General features: G+C 34.0%; 1 protein-coding gene across 5 annotated transcripts in view; it reads left to right on the forward strand.

The window, feature by feature from the left end:
• LOC123306805 (transcriptional activator Myb) overlaps nt 1-22,693 on the forward strand; it is a 58,496-nt gene that overhangs the window by 18,702 nt on the left and 17,101 nt on the right. For all 5 annotated transcript variants that reach the window (XM_044888958.1, XM_044888955.1, XM_044888957.1 and 2 more), the window contains exons 2-3: nt 14,888-14,993; nt 16,944-17,093. In XM_044888958.1, the coding sequence (XP_044744893.1) occupies nt 14,888-14,993; nt 16,944-17,093 (256 nt within the window). The remainder of the gene's footprint in view (nt 1-14,887; nt 14,994-16,943; nt 17,094-22,693) is intronic.

Here is a 22,693-nt window from a genome sequence, read left to right on the forward strand (position 1 = left end):
CCTGTCATCTTTCACTCCTTTGTTGCCATACCCCAGCAACCAAGACATGCTGGAAATTCCATATTTATCGTACTGTGGATCCGTTACTATTTATATTTTTATCTATCTATTGTTTATTCTTACCTCTTATAAATTTTTAGGTTGAATTTAATTTGAACAAAATCTCCTCTAATGTATTTAGCCAAATTCATCATTCAGTTTCCTGTGAAGGAATATTTGTTATTCAGTCCACTTCTACAATGAAACGAGATAATTCTTCATTAAATTGAATCCTTTGAATAAAAATCTGCATGTAATCAAAACACACGATTATAATGGTTTTTAGATGATAAGAATATATTTGGATGTTTATTAATCATCCGGCGAAAAATACCGCAATTGGTAGCGAACAAGATAACCTAGTTTTAAAGCGCCATGCCATTCAATTCGCAACAGATATTATACTCGGAATGTTTGTTTACATTTGGTGTACTTTTGAACAGGAAATGATGTCATCCAGAAAGCCATTCTGTAAATGATACCGATAAGATGATACATGTGTTTCGAGATGCAAAAATGGAACTATGAATACTTATCACTATTTAATTATTGTGGGGATATATTTGCTGGGAAATTGGTCGAACTAATCGAATTCGTGGTTTTCTCCAAAGATGCAGCAGGACGTAAAATCTTCTTGTTGTACTGGGTGTTATTAAATTGGAGCTCCAAAATGAAGGAGCATCTTCATTTCTGGAGAAAAACAACTGTATTCGACATAGCTTTTCCTTTTTGACCTCTTTTTGGGACCGGTCTGAATGTGTGTTTTTAGAGACTACCACCCCTTAAAACCACCCCTACTTCGAGCAAGATGCAAATTTGCATCTAAAAATCTTCTCTGGAACCTTGGGGTTTTTGTCAAGAAATAAGGGCTAAGTGTGAATTTCTACAGCATCAAATATCACATATCACGTAACATTTATCAAGAAATAGTTGAAATGTCATCATTAATGCAGACCATAAATGAATTTATATTCTTTGTCTACAATGATAATCAACAAATCGAAATTTCTGACGAAATATCTCATGCATTTCTCAAAGCTTTAGTAAACACCCTATACACGTCTTTGACATATATTTTAACAGAAGATTCTTGAAGTCAAAAGAAACCTTTTTTCGAAAAACTCATAGACATAGAGACATGGACTGAGCAATGCCAGCATGAAATCGGCTATTTTATAGAAAGAGAGAAATGATCGTCGGGCATTTACCTTCTCTTTTTTGTTCACATAGAGGTGAGTGTGGACCAATCAATATTCTAGAAAGAGACAACTGCATTCCCGACGTGCGTTTCTCTCTGTCACTTTTTTTGACCGTATTTCATGCATAGATAGAAAGGGAAGGCACAGTTCATGTCTATATGTCTATGAAAAAACTAAATTTCCTTCGGAATAACAAGATAAATCTATGACAATACAAATCTATGGAACTTTCAGAGTTGCACCCAAGAATCCAATTTTTCGAATTGTACAGATATTTTTCATTTTTGAAAATTAAATTACTCGAGAACTACACACCTTATATCTAAGTATCACGAAATGGAATAAATGGTAAAGAGAATTTTTTTTTTTTAGTTCAGGAAAAATATATGTACAGGGTGGATAAAATTCGTTGTCTACTGAGGGGATCTCGAGATCAGAGAAACAGAATGGTGAAAACCGTTTTTGAGATATTAGCGAAAAATGAAATTTTGATGATTTCGAAAAGTTCTCATAACTTTTTTGTCTTTGAAGTTACAGATCTGTAACTTGAACCTTCTGCAGGCCTTTTTTTACGTAGAATCCACTGACGACCACCAAATATTTTTTCATTTCGAAACATTAGGCGAACTTTCGTTTTTAAAATGCAAACTTTCATCGAATTTGTCATTTTTGAATTGGAAAAAAGGTTATGTCAGTAGAATCTACGTATAAAAGTGACTGAGATGGTTCAAGTTTCAGATCTGTAACTTAACACAAAAAAGTTAAGAGAACTTTTCGGAATCGTCAAAATCCCAATTTTTATTTATAACTCAAAATCTAGACATGATAGGTCGGTTCTTTTTTCAGATTTGGATTAGTCATGAAAAAAGAGCTCGAGAATGTATTTTCTTCTAGCTGCTACAGTTCTCGAGATCCCCTCAGTAGACAACGAATTGCCTACCCAGTACAGGGTGGGCAAAGTTCGTGATACCTGAACTACAACTTTTTGAGCCCAATCAGATAGAGAAAAATGCATGCCAAATTACGGTCGTCTTTTTTCGAGAAACTAATAATGCCATCAATTGCATTCCACTATCTTCTTTTGTTTTCGAGTTATAGGCCAAAATTAAAATTTCAACTTTGGTTATTATCTCCGTTTCTGTTTTTGCTGGGATTTTAAAATGAAATCATTACACAGACACTTTTTTGATAGCAATCCAGTGGCGTTCTATGATTTTTTCCAACAGGTATATTTGCTGAGTTACAACATAAAGTTGTGTTTTTTTTATGAAAGCTAGTTTAAAATGTCTTAAGAAAAAACTGAGTTATGATATATTTCTGAAATGGAAAAAATGACGATCCTTTATTAGTCATTGTAAACTGCTGTTTTCCTTCGAAAACACACAACTTTATGTTATAGCTCAGAACGAAACGTTGACTGATGAAAAAAAAGAGAAGATCAGTAATTAGTTTATTCATTCCCATAACCCCTTATACTTATACTAAGCTGTTGGAAAAAATCATAGTACGCCACTTGATTGCTTTCAAAAAAGTGTCCCTATAATGTTTTTATCTCAACATCCTAGTACAAACAGAAACGGAGATAATAACCAAAGTTGAAATTTTAATTTTGGCCTATAACTCGAAAATGAAAGAAGATAGTGGAATGCAGTTGATGGCATTATAAGTTTTTCGTAAAAAGACGAACGTAATGTGCCATTCATTTTCCTCTATCTCGTTGGGTTAAAAAGTTGTAGTTCAGGTATCACCAATTTTATCCACCCTGTACAAGTCAAGGATTCACCCTGTATATTCAGATTATCCATCCGACTTTCACAGGACCAATTTTACCTTTGTCCCAGTTACGCTTCCTCAATAAATAGAAGCGTTGACGTACATCCACCAACTGTTGTCTAAAGATACGAACCCATTGGAGGAAAGTCAATTTTATTCCCATCCATCTAGCGCAATAGGGCGCACGTGGTCTTAACCACCATATGCCTACTTACCCCGATGCACCTGTCGAGGGTGTATGTGGGAGCTATAAGAATAAGGGACGGCGACTACTTGGACGTTGAACTAGGAAATGGTTAACGGGGTTTAATGAACCGATGATGGGATCATTCACCTGATCCCCGGGATATTCGGGAGATTGTGATCTAAACGACATAATCATAAGTTAACACTACTAAGATCTCTGGTGAAAATCTGTCCATCTTCTGTGGCACATGGGTCGTTAAGCTGATTATACTAGAGTGTTTTATCGTTGAAATCGATTTTATTCTTCGCCATTTGATACGAGGATGTGTTGATATCTAGTTAGCCTAGACCAGTTTTATGCATACAAAAATATTGCGTTACCATAGCAACGAATAATAACTCATTAGTGTCAGTGTGAAGTTTGAGGTCAAAAAAGTAAACCAGAGTTACGCAATAAATTAAAAGAAAGAAGACGTCCACCGAAATTGTGAAAATCGAAAAATTGGAGTATCGAGCCATCATCAAGTATCTGTATTTAAAAAGGTTAAGAGGTAAGCAGATTTACGAAGATATGCTTAATACCCTTGGTGATCAATGTCCTTCGTATGCGACCGTGAAAAATTAGACTGCAAGCTTCAAAAGAGGTAAATTTTGAATTGAAGATGATGACCGATCGAGAAGGCCAGTTTCTGTGTCAGTCCCCGAAAATATCGATGCAGTTCATGACATGATTTTAACAGACCGTCGAATTGGGCTTAAACGGATACCTGAAGCACTGAATATTTCATACGAACGCGTTCATCTTATAGTTCACGTCAATTTGGACATGAGAAAAATTGCTGCAAAATGGATCCCCAAATGTTTGAATGTTGACCGAAAGCGTGCAAGGGTAGAAGCATCGCGTTCTATCTGTGATCGATTTGAAAACGATGTAGACTTCTTAAACCGAATTGTTACTATGAATGAGACTTAGGGTACATTTCTACGATCCAGAAACAAAGCAACAATCGATGGAATGCCGACACTTTGGTTCTCAAAGACCTAAGAAGTTTGGTGTCCAAAAATCTGCTGGAAAAGTTCTTGCTTCAGTTTTTTGGGATTGGCATGGAGTAATCATGATTGATTTTTTGGATAAAGAACAATAACAGGAGATTACTATTCGACATTACTGACCACTCTACGGGAAAAAATTGGAGAGAGAAGACGCGGAATGCTATCCAAAGGTGTTTTGTTTTTGCAGGACAACGCCCCTGCACATAAATCTCATGTTGCCATGCAAATGATTCGTGATTTATGATTTGAATTACTAGAGCATCCCCCTTATTAACCAGATTTGGCTCCATCCGACTATCAACTCTTTCCTTAACTGAAAAAAAGTTTAAAAAGTCATAAATTTCCTTCCAACGAGGAGGTAATAAAAGCTGTGGAGGTCTGGTTTGCAGAGCAAAGAGAAACATTTTTTTAAAGGTCTAGAGACGTTGCAGGTTCGCTGTAATAAATGCATCCAATTAAGAGGAGAATATGTTGAGTAATAATAATAAAATATTTTGATATTGAAATTTTGTTTGGTTCTATAGTAGGCTAAGAATTCTTCAATATATTCTCGTAGTTTCATGAACATTTTGTGCTGACTCCAATTCGTTGCCAAATGGCAACACGTTCGATATTAAGGCTTCATTTTCAAATCAGAGTAGCTTTTTGTGTACCTTTTTCTTGCTAATTAAGGCTAGTAAGCAGGCTAGACAAGAGACATTTTGTTTCCGAGGTGCATATTAAATTTCTTCAGCTACTTACATACCTTTATGAAAGTAAGTACTCACCTATTTGCTGTAAATTCAATGTGGCCTTAGCTGCCAATTACCTCAGCTCTAGAAGAGTGTTACTGATATACATATCGCTATCTCTATCCTTTTATCCTTTTTTGATTATTTTTAACACTTATATTCAAACACTTGTAAAATATAGCGGATTTCGTGAAGAATTAATTTGACAACAGAAATTGACTGTTATTATCGCAGGCACATATGTTTTCATTAAATCGTGGATTCACGGAAACAAGTCAACCTCCTCTCCGTTTTATGGCCTCATCTAGGTGTCTGTAATTGCCAATTCCCTGAGCTCTGGTGAAGTGTTACTGTTATCCATATCGCTATCACTATCCATTCTTGATTATACTGACCGCGTACCTAATTCATTGGCATAATCTAGCCGATTTCGTAAGAAATTAATTTGACAACATCAAATGACAGTTATGTCATTTATGTTTTCATCAAATTCTGCATTCACAAAATTGATTCAATCTACCCGGGATCTAATATATTGCTTAGTGACGAACAGCCGGACGAAAAGTAAACCAGTACGAAAAGTGAATCAGGACGAAAAGTACTCGCCTTAAAAAATTGTCTATTTTTCTTTTGGAAATTAGTAAGCTAAATGTAATTTTTTGTTCAGGTCGACGAAAAAAGAAGTTATAGAGGTTAAGTAAAAAAATTCCTCGACCAAAAAAATCAACAGAATTTGGAAAGTTTTTTATCGAGATTACTCGAAAGCCGCTGTCGCTAAAAAATTTGAAAAACTAGACACTTGGAGCTACAATTTCCTGTCTTCAAATCTGCTGTTCTACCATTTTCCTTCAAGTTACAGCCTGATGAAAATCCCCTAAACTTTCGGGGTTTTATTTTGGTGCTTCGATTTTTTTCAGTAGTGTATCTGCCATGATCGGATCCTCTTCAACAAAGGGTTTCCGTTCACATAAGAATTGGATAACCAAGCCGATAATCTTTGTGAAATTGCGCAATTGTCCATTTTGACCCCTTCAAAGGATTCACGCTCGAGTGAATGAAGAAAAGTACCCCTTCCTGTCTTTGTTTTTACCTTCGAGGGATAATGTTAATGTATTTGACCGGATATGCGTGGTAACAAATTATAGGACAATCTTTGTCCGTTACAAGAAGGCCCATCATAGATTGATCTGAAGATCTACCGTTCAAATATATCAATGAAGAAGTTGCATTTTAGAATTCTCGATAATTTGCCGAATAAAGCTATTATTTTGACATTGAATATAGTGGAATGAAAAAAAAACTTTGTTTCCTTTGTTGTTATTTCAAAAATACACTTTCATTTAAAAAAATATTGACCTTACCTTCCCAATTTCTAAGTATTAATTATGTTTCATAGCAAAATTATTTTAATCATTTCAAATATTGAGTGGCCATTCTTGAGACAAAAAGTTCCTTCTGCAAATGATGATTCCGTTTTCTTCCAGCATCCTTAGAAGATAAGGCTATCTCCCAGTGATATCATATGACTTGTTTTAATAACATTCAACACCTAAAAGACTACCCAAATTTAAAGAATATTGGTATAGTGTCGTCCAATTGAGATAAATTTTTTTTCTAGGTATATTCTGACTCAATAAATAATTAACAGGTCTTTTCATGTTTGAATGAATGAACTCGCTCTAACTTTCATCGATCAACCCTAACTGGTTGTTGTTTTTTCTTAACATTTTTAACATATTCTATTCCTTTTTAATTCGACATCATACTTCATTAACCTTCTTAGGACACCTGCAACTTTGAATATATTTCCCACTAAGAATTTTCTTCGATTCAATGTGCGAACGGCTGGAAGGAAGTCTGGTCGAAGGAAAGCACAAAGGGTTCACCTCTAATTGAATTATATACCGTCGAGATATGAACAAGAGACTGGACGAGATAAGAAGTTGCGTAAGGAGTATAAGAACTAATAAAAAACCAACTCGGGAAGCATCTAAATGGTAATTCAAGTGGGACTGTAGAACGGATATAACGCTGATAACAGGAAGCCTTCCCTCCAGAGGAACTGGCAATTGCGAATATATTATGTATTTGTTTCATATTAGTACAGTCGCCGTGCTTCTATTACTTAAGAAAAAACTTACAATTTAGAGTAAATAACTTGGCCTATTGTCAGTTTATGGAGCATTTTGTGCTGAAAATTTGCATGTTGGGATTTTCGACGGTGCACTTTATCCCTTAACTTCCTATTGTATCGGATAGATTATTGATTAGATAACAATTTCACCAGTCTGCTATACCTTGGGTGAAAACTCAACTGTTTTTGAATTATGCTGCACTTTTTTGAATATTTCTGCAATTTCGAAATGCGTCATTAGTCTCTGACTACCGCAAAACACTGAAGGAAACTAAAATTACATTTTCCGATAAATAAGTATGGCATCTCATGAGTTGTTTATGAATTTTCAACAACTCAAACAAAGTATAAATTCATTAGATACAGGGTGTCCGTGTTAAAGTGTCCCTATACCTTATTGTGGAAACTAAAGGAGCTAGAAGAAAAAGTTGAACACAAAACTTGTCTGTAATCGATTGAACTTTTATTTCTTATAACCCACGTTAATACAGGGTTCTTCGATTTTTCCTTGTTGGTATCAACTTATGTTAAATGAAAAACCCTGTATATTATTGCATTTTTGAATTCCTTGTCAAATTTTAAGGTAACTTTTGTATGCGAACCATGGTCCCATATAGCACCGATTCTGAGATATTCGACTTTTTCCTAAAATTTTGACAGCTGTAGGTGCTCATTAAAATAGCTGACACTAGTTTTCTAATTTATGTATAAAAACCAAATTTTGCCCAGCTCTTGTCAACATATTGGATCATACGTTACATCTCTTTTTTTAGCAATCTGATATACAGGGTCTCCAAAAATTAAAGTTGAAAATTCGAAAAGAAGTTCAATCAAAACTTAATTTTTTCAAATGGCAACCTATATTTTTTAAACTTTTTCAGTGAAGTGAAAAGTTTCAGAAATATGGACGAAGATGCATTTCTCGTAAAAACCAACGATAATTAATTAATTAAGCTGATAGAATATGGTAACTATGGAAATGAGCACTTATCTAATTATGTATTTTTGAGTTTGTTTTGTGTTGTCAGACAACTACTTGAATATTGAATGTTGAGAAAAATGTATCTGTTAGTTGAGTCTCCCTTGAAAATTGAAATAATTTAATTTTATTGAGAGCGAGTACTGATTATTATAAGTAAAAGAGTCTTTTTGTCTTTCATAAGTCAATCTAGTTAATCAAATTCATCAGAAAAATCAAAGCCAACTATATAACATCAACACTAATTAATAATTATTGTTGGTTCTTACGGGAAAATGCACTTTTTCGTCCATATTTCTGAAACTATTCACTTTACAGAAGAAGTTTGAAAACATTTTTTGGTCATTGTTCTACATGATGAACAAGAAAAAATGTAGGTTTCCATTTGATTGAACTTCTATTTGAATTTTCAACTTTAATTTTTGAAGACCCTGTATATCAGATTACTTCAAATAGAGATGTAACGTATGATCCAATATGTTAACAAGAGTTGAGCATTCTTGATACGTTCTTTAGAAAACTAGTATCAGCTATTTTAGTGAGCACCTTCAGCTGTCAAAATTTTAAGAAAAAGTCGAATATCTCAGAATTGATGCTATATAGGACCATGATTCTCATACAAAAGTTACCTTAAAATTTGACAAGGAATTCAAAAATGCGATAATATACAGTATGTTCCAATTAAAATAAGACAGTTAATACCAACAAAAACGGAGCACCTTGTTTTAAGGTAGGTTATAAAAAATAAAAGTTCAATCGATTACAGACAAGTTTTGTGTTTAATTTCTTCTTCTAGCGCCTTTAGTTTCCACAATAAGGTATAGAGACACTTTAACTCTGATACCCTGTACCTAATGAATTCATACTTTGTTGGAGTTGTTGAAAATTCTTAAACAACTCATGAGAAGCCACACTCATTTATCGGAAAATGTAATTTTAGTTTCCTTCTGTGGTTTCCGGTAGTCACAGACCTTCTAGCTCCTTTAGTTTCCACAATAAGGTATAGGGACACTTTAACTCATACACCCTGTACAATTCATGACATGAAAATTATCCATCAGAACATCGAATTTTAGTCGGATGAATCAAGCTCTTGCCCTCTTTATTTAATGAACGAAAAGATTCTATTTTTGAGAGTCCTATATCTCAAAAAGGGTACATATTTCAACCCATGTTTCTTCACATGTTCCTCACATGTTTCTTCACAAAATATTAAGTTTTTCAGAATTTTCGCTGCGTTCTTAGTTAACGCCCTGTACAAACGAACCCAGATCCCACTAGATTGCACCTTCATCCTGCGAACTCTCACGAACAGGTGTGCGAATGTAATTCCTTAAGTGAAAACTCATGTGACCATTTCCACCCCATTATTGCACCGACTATCGCGGAAACCTCTGCCCCTATATCGAGGACTCGAGACCTGATTTTCTGGTTTTCGAAAAATAAACACTAATGAATTTATCCCACACTTCACCCCTTTTCCGCGAGACACCCCTGAGATCGCATAGATCAAGACCTGCCATCTGCGTCGGTCATGGTACCTTCGTACAAGTTTAATTCCATACGAAGCCACGCAATAAGATATTTTGCATTGTTGTTGGACTCACCCTTGTTGATTATCATAATAGAAATAGGACATTCCCATACCAGTCCTTGCCTATGGGAAAAAACGGAAGATCGTCGTCGTAGAAAATTGAAGGGGTGAAGATTTAATGGTTTGAGAGTTGAATGGGAGAGATGTATTGGATCTGACGAATTAGGTCGAGTATTTACTTGAGTTATCGGGTTTGAAGAGGTGCATTGATAGTTTTTGTCACGGTAGCCTAGATTTGTGTATCATTTTTCAATCGATCCACTACCTAAGTAAGTAGCACGGATAACGATACATATACATATACATATACAGGGTTTTAAAAGGTGAGGCTTTTTTTTGACAGAAGGTAGAACCCATCAAAATAAGTCGTTTAACCAAAAATTGTCTATATAAAATAATAAAATATCCAAGATTGCTGAGATACAACCCCTAGAAGTTCGACAAAATTTCATTGAATTTCAAGTAAGTAAGGGACTGTGGAAGGTGACTCCTGCATCGCAAAAACGAAACGAATCATAAACATATGGCTGGGCAATGAATGGTTCAGTACCAAGTTCATCGGATTAGATGCATTAGGTTACTTTTGTGAGAATCATGATTGTTGCATCTTGCAATTTAGGGTGAAAAAAAGTAGAAAATCGAGGCAGTTCTCGAAAGTGCTTATGTTCGAACAAGGAGATTGTGATGCCCATTCTGAAAAAATTCGTGAATAATTTAGACGAATTTTATTGGTGAGATTTTGAAGTATTCTATTTTTTACACTTGTGTCCTAAGTCTCTTCTGTCAGTTGGTATCAAAATGAGCCATTTCATAAAATCGTGTAAGTTACTAAAAAATAATGAGAACAATTCGGCAATTTCCATTTTCATTACCACGTAAATATCAAACGAGCCAATATCCTAAACGAAACCAAATGGTCGAATCAGGAGATAAGTTGCTGCATTGCGATAATTCAGCTAACAAACGGTCTAGGCTCGTATTAGGATCTATTTCAGTAATCATTTTCAATTTTGTCATTTTGAAAGATTTGTATAGGTGATTTTTAGTGAAATGCTTCTTTTTGACCAGTTCTACCTTCTGTTGAAAAAAAAATAGCCCCACTTTTAAATACACCCTGTATATGCGTTTGCGGTTTTGACTAGTCAATAAATAATGCTATTTGATTTTCTATGAGTAAGTTATAGATTGCATTACATATTTCTGACAAAAAAATCAGAACTAGAGTAAGATACTTAACATAAAGCCTTCTAGTTTCCAATCGAAACAGTCGATATACTGTTGTTATCTGTGTCTGAAATCTTTATTGATTGCCTTCGAATAGAACCTTTATTAATTGAATCTTTTGCTTCGTTCACGGAAGCAACAACTAACACTGTTTTTTTTATTGACAAAAATGTGTTCATCTCACCACATGAAAATAGAAAATGAGGTATAATTACCTAAAAAATGTGACGTAAACTAAGTTAATTTCCAATTTCATGACTTATTACTTTCTTACCGATCTTAATCAGGATAGATATTGTAAAAATCGGAATTATATGTATGTTGTAGGCTATAGTTTGCGCCATCTAGTGGAAAACTACGAACTTAAATTAAACACATTTCAAATTTATCGATCCGAGTTTGTAATAAAAAAAAATTCCCTGAAACGAAGAGGCGTTTCGGAAATATATAAAAATTATTTGTTTATTTGGAAAGTAACGCCCTATATCTATATAAAGAGGATCTATGGTTTACTTCAAAATGCTTTATTGTTCAAACGATCGCACCAAATTGGACAATTCTTTTTTTGTTGTGTTTATTATTGTTAGGGCAAGGTTTATATAACAAAATATTCCCAAAAAAAAAAATTGTACAGAACAGAAAAAAAGGCATTCCTTTTTCTTACGACCAATCGAGAAATCACGATGAGTTAGTTATTATTATCTACCCTAGAAATAATTTAAATGGCAAAACTAGGTTTGCCGGGTCAGCTGGTCTTGGATATGAAGTCTTTCCAAACAAAGGCATATACAGAATCTTTCCGACTCTAACTACCTCTCATATTTATATCCTGAATTTGTTCTCAATGTATATCTATCTGCTTAGACTAGTTCGGAGACTTCCGTCCGTGATTCTGAATATGTAGTGTGATAGACAAGTGAATAAGGGGTCATAAATCACGAGTGATTAATGATTGTTTCATAGACAATGAGTGAAAAATGGTTTATTAATCACAAGTGATTTCTGAATATCATAATTCTCAAGGAAACACATAGAGATTATGATTACTGTATGCATGTATAAGATATATCACTCGATACATCTCTAAATATCGGGATCACTCAACTGATACAGGCATACAGAGTGAGTTTTAAGTTTTCGGAACGCCTCAATTATTTTAGAAACGGACAGAACGATTTTTACATATTTTTGTGTGCAAGGATCTTGTGATATGGCCGATTTTACTTTTTTTTCTGGAATAATGATGATGGGTTTTTTTGTTTCGAATGGATTACCCTGGATGTTTTTGCCTTTTGAAATCCTGAATATTTTCTATATAAGGTTCCCTAAACCTAAATGCCATATGGCTACATTTGACTATGAATTAAACTCGTTTAATTCGAATAATCTCTAAATGTTTGTCTCATATTAGGGTTATGTCCACATTTAAGTAGCAGAAAAATTTTGCATAGTAAAGGCAATCACAGCAGATACTCAAAACGTATTTTTTTGAATTCGGGATAGTGTTAATGTAGCTATAAATTATAGCATTTGGGTAGGGAACATTGCATGAAAAATATTCAGTGTTTTACAAAGATTTCAAAAGGCAAAAAATATACAGGGTGATTCATTTGAAATAAAAAAGTTCATTATTATTCCGGAAAAAAGGGGAGATCTGACAACAATGTGATTACCACCATAACATCGGCCATATCACAAGATCCTTGCACATCAAAATCCATAAAAATGGTTCGATCTGTTTCCGAGATAATTGAGGCTTTCTATACTCTATATTTCGAGCACTTCGTCTACCCAATTCCGGCAAATTTCCCGAAAAACCCGCTTTACCTGCCCAAGCCGCGCGGATTATACAGAAACATCATAAATAGTACCGCGTAGTCTTTTTCTCAGCCTCCGTCTCCCTCCGGATCGAAAACGCTGACAATGGTACCCAATTTGCGAGACGGCAAAGGTCAAAAATTCCCACACAAAAATGAGTCACCGCATGTCTGGTGCCCTTCTGGAAAGAATTGTCTTTCGATTTCGCCTAATCCCGATCGCAGGGGCCTGTTCAGACGGAAAAGGTGGCCGTCATAATGGAAAGTTCGCAAGCAAGAACGCAATAGGGTAAGATGGACGCCAGGTGCCAGGAAGAAGGAAGTCGCATTCGGCTTTTGCCTATAACTCAATGCGGATCGTGGAAGACATTAAATTTTATCGATGTGAAAGGATCGTCGAGGGGTCGATCGGAATCGATAAGGGTTGGGGGCACACGCAATAAAATTAATGATTTTCATTAGCGCGTAGGGTTTTTTTTAATTGGTGCTCCGGGATAATTTTGTTCGTATATACATAGTGAGTCTTTGACTTGTACAATTTTAACACTAGATTATTAAGGTCAAAAGAAATACTTTTCTCCTCTGCTATTTTTTCAAACTCGGCCTAGATAAAAAGAAAAAGCCAGTTTTCATAATGTAATGAGCCACCCCTGGAAAAACAAAATTCCCTTCAAGCTGAATCTATGACAATACACATCCGTGGATATGTCAAACAGAGTTGCATTCAGCCAAAGTACCCAACCCTTCGAATTTAACAGATTCTGATAATCTTTATTTTGGAATATCAAATTTCCAATAGAAAATATAATATTTTTCGTCGACCTGAAAAAAACAAATGACATTTTACGTACTAAATTCCGAACGAAAAGTCGACTATTAGTGGGCAAGTATTCTTCGTACTGATTCACTTTTCGTACTGATTTACTTTTCGTCCGGCTTTTCGTCACTAAGCAATATAGTAGATCCCGGGGTGAATGAATTAATTTTGTTAATACAGAATTTGATGAAAACATAAATGCCTGTGACAAATTGATTCTTTACGAAATCAGCTAGATTTTACATGTGAATTAGGTGAGTGGTCTAAATGTTAGTACCCACTATAATCAAGAATGGATAGTGATAGCGATATGGATAATAGTAACACTTCACCAGAGCTCAGGGAATGGGGAATTCTCCTCAATTTGGGTTATCACAGCATATGCAAGTTTAAATTGAATAATTATGAGTTTCATTCATGAATTTTACAAATGCTCCTCGAAAAATATTCAAAATCATTCTTCGAATACGAGGTTTTAAAATTTAAATCGCTTCGTTTCTAGTTTACGATTTGGCAACAGCGCCTACTAGAAAATAAAAAGAACAATGGCTTGTTTATAAAATAAGAGCTATTGATGTACAGCCATCATAAGGCCCGTACTCACTGGCGAGCCTCAACAGCAACCGGCCATAAAAATCCCATAAAATTTTACGACCTTCCTCGTTTGTCGCAGACTTCATAGACAGCCGTCTTTGTCTATCTCATCAAGATAGTGTATTTGTTGTCCTTTATTATCAACTCATATTTCAGTCGATGTTGCCAACTGGTGGAATAGAAACGGAACTCTTTAAATTTGAAATACTTATTTTTATTTTCATTTTTAAGTACTTAAAATATTTTTTTTTTTGGGAAACGGTTGAAATGGTTATTTCAAAATGTGACGTTTCAAAGATATTTCATAAAAAATACATCATTTTCGTCAGAAGAAGTATTCCCTATTATAAGTACATATATCATATTTTGAATCTACATGAAATACCCCAATTGTCTGAGTGCCTTTTATAGGTAGACCACTTTTTTCGATAAATTTCATGGTCATTGTAGTTGAAGATAATCTTTTCTTGAAATGAAGAATATGAAGCTGAAAAAGCATTTTAACTGATGAAATACTCGATCTCACAGCAAATGAATCAACATAGTAAATTGATATAGAAATAATTAGTGACCATTTGTGACCAGATATACAACTGCGTCTGGTTGTTTAAAGGACATTTTTGTAATATTTTGGTGGTGCAGTATGATTTGAATAGTAGACGGTTACATTATTTTTTGTTTAGAACTTATAAGAAGCAATATTTATTCCATTCGAAAAGTTGTTCACCTTCACCCTATTTGTTTCAGCATCAAAGAGGAAATGTTGAGTGATAATAGCGAAAAAGAAGATTCCGACGATGAGGTCTTCACAAGGAGGAAGCCAATAAACAAGGGAAGATGGAGCAAAGAAGAGGCAAGTGATATAGATTGTTTTATAAATTCTTACTCAATTGATGTGGTCGATATTTAATGAAAATCCATCTAAAATAAACTAAGACCAAAGTAAATTAGTGGCATTAAGTATCAACCCTAAAGGGCTTGAATAATCAAATAAGTATAAATAAATACGTACGAAATAATACAAGGGGTATAATACAATCATAAGAACATTCTTCAAGTGAATTTCTATTGAACAACTTAATTTTTGGTTAATTGCTTTATTTTGTGAGGCAATAAAGTAAACAACTAGTTATAATACCCTTTTTGGTAGATCACATGATCTTCCTCAATGTATAGGTTAGAAATAAATCAAATGTTTTATGGAAACAATTATAATCATACCGAGAATCATACCTACTCAAAACGTCGAAAGAAAAATTAAAAATATAACAATCATGTATAACCTGTGTGATGTGTAGTAATTTATACAAATGATAATTGTGAATCAATTTTTTGCTCTTGAAGTAATTGATTCACCTAGTTGATTGAAGTAATAAGTCTTCATTTTCCTCAAACTTCACATTTAACGAATCAACCTAACCTAACCTAACCTAATTCTCAATTTTGATGTTTGTAAACGCCTACTTTATTCATAAATGTAGTTATGTAGGTATATCTAAATGTTAAATTAGTTACGTTTATAAAAGATCAGAAAGGTATATGATTTTGGCGAGTTTTTTAGTGCTTCTACACGCAAATTTCCATTTGCAGTGCAAAATTCAAGACTGATTCTTCGTTCTTTATTTCTATCCCTTGTAAAAATGGCAAAACACACCTGTAGTGAATTGGCAAAATGGCGCCTTGTAAACAAACAAATTTGCGTGAGACTCTCAAACTCCACTTGAGTATAACACACCAGGAACGGGTTCCTGGTACTTCCTCGATAGAATGTATATTAGATCAATTTTCTACTTATTATTCATACTATGGTAGTATATTATGCCTTACAGCCTACGGTACTGGTCTAAAGGTGTTCCTCAGAATTTCCATGAATGTGGATGAACGCTCAATTTGTCATAATCGATTATTCCTCTCATATTAAAATAATATAATACTCAAGGCCCTCTGTAATCAACAGTTTTCTTCTTACCAGGCGACGTTTTGCCGGTTCTTTTCAGCCAAAGTATGGTAAAATAACGTACAATTACACGAAAAAAACATCTGTCTAATTGATATCACGAACAGAAGGAGAAGGGGACAAAAACAGAACTACTGTCTATTCCTCATTATTTATATTTTATAATCGTAATGTCGTAATCCATTTCACCTGCTACCACTTGGGAATTGGTCGCTTGATTGGGATTCCTTCTAGGTCCCTTTCCAGTTGTAAATGAAGACAGAACATGTGTCGAGCTTTTGGGGCATAAGGGCATAAAGAGGCGCCAAACGCGATGAATATATTCAACTTTTTTCTATTAGGGTCTTCGGTGTCTTCTCAGTTTAGATCGTTTATTAAATGTGAATATTGTTACTTGACGGAAATCCATAGATAGAGAATATTATTATTAGTTGAAATGGGGAGTTGTTAATTACAATGAAAACACAAAAGAGTTGTGATTAAAGATTAAGGACCAGATATTTGCCTCAAAATTTATGGTTGTTTTGGATTTGAAGGTTTTTTCGATTTTTTTCTTCTCCATATTCAGAGAAATGCCGCTCCAAGGGAATTGACACTCAGAACTCAATTGGTGGTGGTGAAGTACCGATGCGAACACTTTCGTAGAGCTCGTCAGTACCGATATATTGAACTGATTACCTCTAATAAGAGCGAAACCCTCTATGTGTAGGTCCTTCCTAGTTCAATTTAATTTTGTATCAATGAGCAGAATATAATATGGAATATTCAAATACTGTACATTGCTAGTTGTGCAAATTTAGTGACATGTTATATCCATAGAAATAATGCTTTTTTTTGTTTCAACAGGATGCTCAATTGAAGCATTTGGTTGATCATTACAACTGTAAGTGGGATCAGATTGCCGAGCATTTTCCTGATCGATCCGACGTACAGTGTCAGCAAAGGTGGACCAAAGTTGTCAACCCGGCTCTAGTCAAAGGACCATGGACCAAAGAGGTGAGTTTCTATAACTGATAAATGTTTCCAATAACCACTTGATATTACGTCACCATTTTTCGAGCGATTATTAGACAGTTTCTGCTTGTACGGTGACCTAATTCGTTTTTGTCAATTGGTTATTGAGACACGTGGTGAAGCTTAAAATAAATTTAAGTTTGTTTTCAGACATTTACATTTACAATAAAACAATTGATCCTACAAAATTAAAATTCAGAAACTAAAGTACCAATACAAAGATTCATTTCATACAAATTTACAAGTTACGTTTCATATGATGTACACTATACAGGGTGAGTCAACAGTGCTCAAAAGGTCGATAATCCTCGATTTATGAGAATTATTTTTGACTTTATAGGATAGTACGAAAGTGATGAAACACCTCATGAAACCCGATACCTCCCAGAATCTACTTGAAATTCTGAGTTTGGAAGTGTTTCTATGCCTATTCTAACCTATTCCATGGTTATCATGGTTCAAATAAGAGATTTTGAAAACCGTTCGAAATAAATGTATAACTTCTTTTTATTAAATTCCCGAAGATTTTTCAGGTCTGCAGTTTTTCGGATTACTGTAGGCAGAGAATTTTTCGGAAATGACCATAAAAATGAAGATCACCCAGTAGGTTATCCAATAGACAAAAAAAATTGAGGGAATGCCATTTGAAAAAATTGAGTTATTTACATTTCTTAAAGGTAATTTTTGAAAAATCGCAGTGTCTGTTGGGGAATTCAATAAAAAAATCGTGCATTTATCTCGAACGGTTTCAAAGATATGATATCTAGTTGGAACTATAGTTTTAGGGAACTATGCAAGAACAGGGTGTCCGAGTTAAAGTGTCCCTATACCTTATTGTGGAAACTAAAAGAGCTAGAAGAAAAAGTTAAAAACAAAACTTGTCTGTAATCGATTGAGCTTTCATTTTTTACAACCCACCTTAATACAGGTTTTTCGTCCATATTTCTGAAACCATTATAAAAAAAAGTTTAAATACATTTTTTGCTCGTTTTAACCTGCTCTACATGACAAATAAGAAAAAAATTTTGGTTGCCATTTGAAAATATTAAGTTTTGATTGAACTACTATTTGAATTTTCAACTTTAATTTTTGAAAACCCTCTATATTAGATTGCTAAAAATAGAGATGTGCCGTATGATCCAATATGTTGACAATAGTTGGACAAAATGTGGTTTTGATACATTCTTTGGAAAACTAGTTCAGCTATTTTAGTGAGCACCTACAAAACCTGTCAAAATTTTAGGAAAAAGTCGAATATCTCAAAATCGGTGCTATATAGGACCATGGTTGTCAAACCAAAGTTACCTTAAAATTTGACAGGCAATTCAAAATGCAATTATATACAGGGTGTTCCATTTAAAATAGGAAAGTTGATACCAACAGGGAAAAAACGGAGCACCCTGTATTAAGGTGGGTTATAAAAAATGGAAGTTCAATCTGCTATCTCCTTTAGTTTCCACAATAGGGTAAGCGGCACTTCAACTCGGACACCCTGTACCAAAAACATCACAGCGTCTATTTTGCAAGAATTGAACGGATACATATTCAGTCCAGTTTTCAAAATAAGTGCAATATTTCTCGATTTGAAAAGGATTTAATTTTCATTTTACTGATAACTCTCCACCAAGTTTATTTCCCGTTTGATGAATCCTGCATATCGTCGACTGTGATGTAAAATTATGAAATGAAGATTTTGATGAATTTTTCGCAAAAATATTCTTTTAGGTTGTTCTCCTAACTAGCCATAAAAAAGGAACAATGAATTCAATCTATTCCGTCGATATACCTCACAATTCATCAGGTATTTATCGGTATGCAAAAATTCAAATTGGAAACTTCGTTCAACTGAAACACTAACGGTCGAGCGATAGCAGTTCTGGTTTTCAAATTATTTCTTCTTCCGCCTTCACGTAATTCTTACCAACGTAGGCGGCTTGAGCGATATCTTGCGTCTTTCTTCCAACGGAAGAAGATTGATATTAATCCGGATTCGCGTATACTAACTAGCGAATAGCTGTCAAGGCCACATTCCTCTTTTGGTATAGTCAGCATGTGCCGATTATGAACAATAGTGACTCACGATGAAATTTTTTACATTGACCAGCAACCAAATATTGATGGAAAATATCATTACCTATCAGTGAAATGAACCGAAGCGGTGGTACTTAAGATTGTGGACTATTATAACTCATAATATAAATATACGAGGATATATTGATATCTAGTTAGCCTAGACCATGCATAAAAAAATATTGCTTTACCATAGCATCAAACAAAAACTCATTAACAGTGTCAGTGTGAAATGACACAATTACTATGGATGAGACTTGGGTCCATTTCAACGATCCAGTAACAAAGCAACAATCGATGGAATGGCGACACTCTGGTTCTCCAAGACCTAAGAAGTTTCGTGTCCAAAAATTTGCTGGAAAAGTTCTTGCTTCAGTTTTTTGGGATTGCCATGGAGTTATCATGATTGAGTCTTTGGATAAAGGTAGAACAATAACCGGATGTTTCTATTCGACAATACTGACCACTCTACGGGAAAAATTAAAGAGAAAAGACGCGGAAAGTTATTCAAAGGTGTTTTGTTTTTGCAGGACAACGCCCCTGCATACACATCTCATGTTGCCATGCAAAAAATTCGTGATTTAGGGTTCGAATTACTAGAAAACCCCCTTATTCACCAGATTTGGCTCCCTCCTACTATCATCTCTTTCCTCAACTGAAAAAAAGTTTAAAAGGCCGTGAATTTTCTTCCAACGAGGATGTAATAAAAGCTGTGGAGGTCTGCTGTTTTTTGAAAGGTTTAGAGACGTTGCAGGTTCGCTGTAATAAATGTATCCACTTAAGAGGAGAATATGTTGAGTAATAAAATATTTTGATATTGAAATTTTGTTTGGTTCTATAGTAGGCTAAGAATTTTTCAATATATCCTCGTACTTTCTACAGTGTGAAGAATATGCAATGTCTTCATCTGTTAGTTTATGGAGACTTTTTAGTTAATGAGCAGTATTATTTTTGGGATTACAATATCTATTAATACAATATTTTTCAAATCTGAAGTTCTGTTTTCAGACTAACAATTATACAGTGTGTCAATTTGAAAATGTACCACCCTTAGTATCTAGGCTCCCATGAAGAATCAGAAAAAAAATACAAAAAGAGGTCAACTTTGGCTTGTAGGGGATATTTTATACGGTCTTCAATTTTTATAAATCCTGTGAGCGTGATGACAGCAACCCCTAAAATCTTGAATGGTAAGGAGGGTTTGTGGCACTTTGTTTTCAAGGTAATTCGATTGCTTTCCCAAAACTGATTTTTTTTGTTAGTACTTTCGGAGAATAAAAAAAAAGTATAAAAGTTATGATAGCAAGAGTTGCAATGAAACATGAAAATAGTGAAAACTATTTCATTCTAAAAGATGTGTGCTCATTTTCTATTCTTCTACATCTTGGGGCTGTGTTTTTTACACAACTCACTTTAAGTATCCCCCGAGAAAAAAATTTAAAGGTGTGCAGTCTGAGGAGCGTGGTGGCCTCTTCAACTTTAGAGAGATAGATGAATCAATGCAAAATGTTGATTTCATTATTACTGAAGACCCTCGAAATGAGATAAGGACTGACATCTTTTAAATTAGCATGAGTAACTAATCCCAGTAGAGTCCTTCCGTTATACACGTGTAAAGTATATTTGATATTCAAATTGTACGTCCTCTTATACCAAGGGCAATGAAATCATAATTATTGCGTATACCATATACAATTCAGCATTATCGATTTAATGTCAACTTATTCTCGTAAATGGTTAGGTATAAAATATTGTCAAATAATTTTATAGGTAGATATCGAAATAGTTATCAGTTTTCTGATAAAGGTTCCTTCTTATAGTTCTTGATACAAAATAATTCAAGGTATTCCATTCATCTTGCTTCAAGTCGATCTTGAGAAACTTTTGAACCAAAAAAACTGATTTGAAATCCTATAAAATGAGTCAATTCACTGTTAAGATTTACCGTCATTTTTTTTTTAAATAAAATTACAGGTATATAGGTATTATACAGATATTTGGAGGGAGAATATATGAATACGTATTTATTTGTATTTCAGAATCAGAAACCTATACCTATACTGTCGCCGATTTTATCGGCACTGAAACTGCACATTTTACGATTTTTCGAACTGTTTTCATAAAGTAATATTATAATATTCCTCATTCTGATCTGAAAACCATTGAGGTTGAAGTTTTGTTTTATCAACAAACATCTCATCCCTAATTACATCCACATTCCAGTGACTTTTCCACCACGAGAATTGTTATGTAAATTGTATTTTACGAGCTTACATAACCTGTGTGTTTATCTTCCATTCATGACTAAAACTTCTTCAACATTACTATTGACCTTGGCGTGAACAGAAACTTTGGTGGTATGTACCTAACGAAGTTGAGTTGGATGCTGAAATTATTTATCTTATTTGTCTACCTAGTTTCAAGTCGACTCTTGGAAGAAGCATTGTTGACTTCTTGAATGAACTTTAGATACTTTGGAGAATGTTAATTCATGTAATATATAGTAGATCATTCGAGATACCTAATAATCGAAGATGTTCTTATTCAGTATGCAACTAATTAAATGTATCGATTAAATTGGGAGAAAACACCAAATACCATTCGACTTAGAAATTAGGAGCTGCAAAGACTGATTCTAAAGGGCCATAATAATTAGATTATCAAAGAAAAAATTATCGATAAGAACACAGACCCACAACCGCTCTATGAGATACAGGTTGTTTGTTGATATTGAAAAAAAAATTAAGAATTTTTCCCCATTGTCCTTGGAAACTCTTTTTTTCCAATTTGGAAATTGCAAAGTAAGCATGAAATTATGAATAAAATTAAATACAGTCCACTGGGCTAAAACTTACGATGACCCATTGTTATGAGAACATAGGAAAAAAATTCGAAAAGAATACGAGTGAATAAAAAGTAACGCATAAAATTAATATCTTCTGTATTTACTATTTTGTTGATTTATGCCTCAACAATCCTATTTGTTTTTTAAACTGACCCTAACTTTTTGTGTCAGAAATGGGATAGTTTTTTTGTTGCTGAGGTTGATTTGGCCATGAAGTGTTTTTATCGTCCCTTTTTTATTATAAGGATGAAATGGTTAAATTCATTGAATTAGAATTTTTATTTTATTTATGTATTTTGTATTCAATGACATACATTTTGGGAGTGATTGATGCTTATGCAGTTAAAGAAAACAATGCATTTTTCGTTGCTTAAAAATTCGAAATCAATCAAAAAAAACATTTCAATGAGCAAATCAGCATCATTTGTTCATATGAAGAAGTGTACATTTAATTTTTTAAGTTAAATCTCCATACAATGAAGATTATAATAGCACCCAATCATAAAATCGAAGTGCACTTTAAACTATAGATATCCTCAGTACACATGGAGATTCATAGAAATTATGCTTCGTATATTTATCGACGAAATTCAGCATGAACAAAGCGAGATCGTATTATAGCGATAATTTTTGCCATTATTATCGATGCGTGTCATTTGAAGGGATG

Source organism: Coccinella septempunctata, chromosome 2 (assembly GCF_907165205.1).
Source record: "Coccinella septempunctata chromosome 2, icCocSept1.1, whole genome shotgun sequence".
NCBI lineage: Eukaryota > Metazoa > Arthropoda > Insecta > Coleoptera > Coccinellidae > Coccinella > Coccinella septempunctata.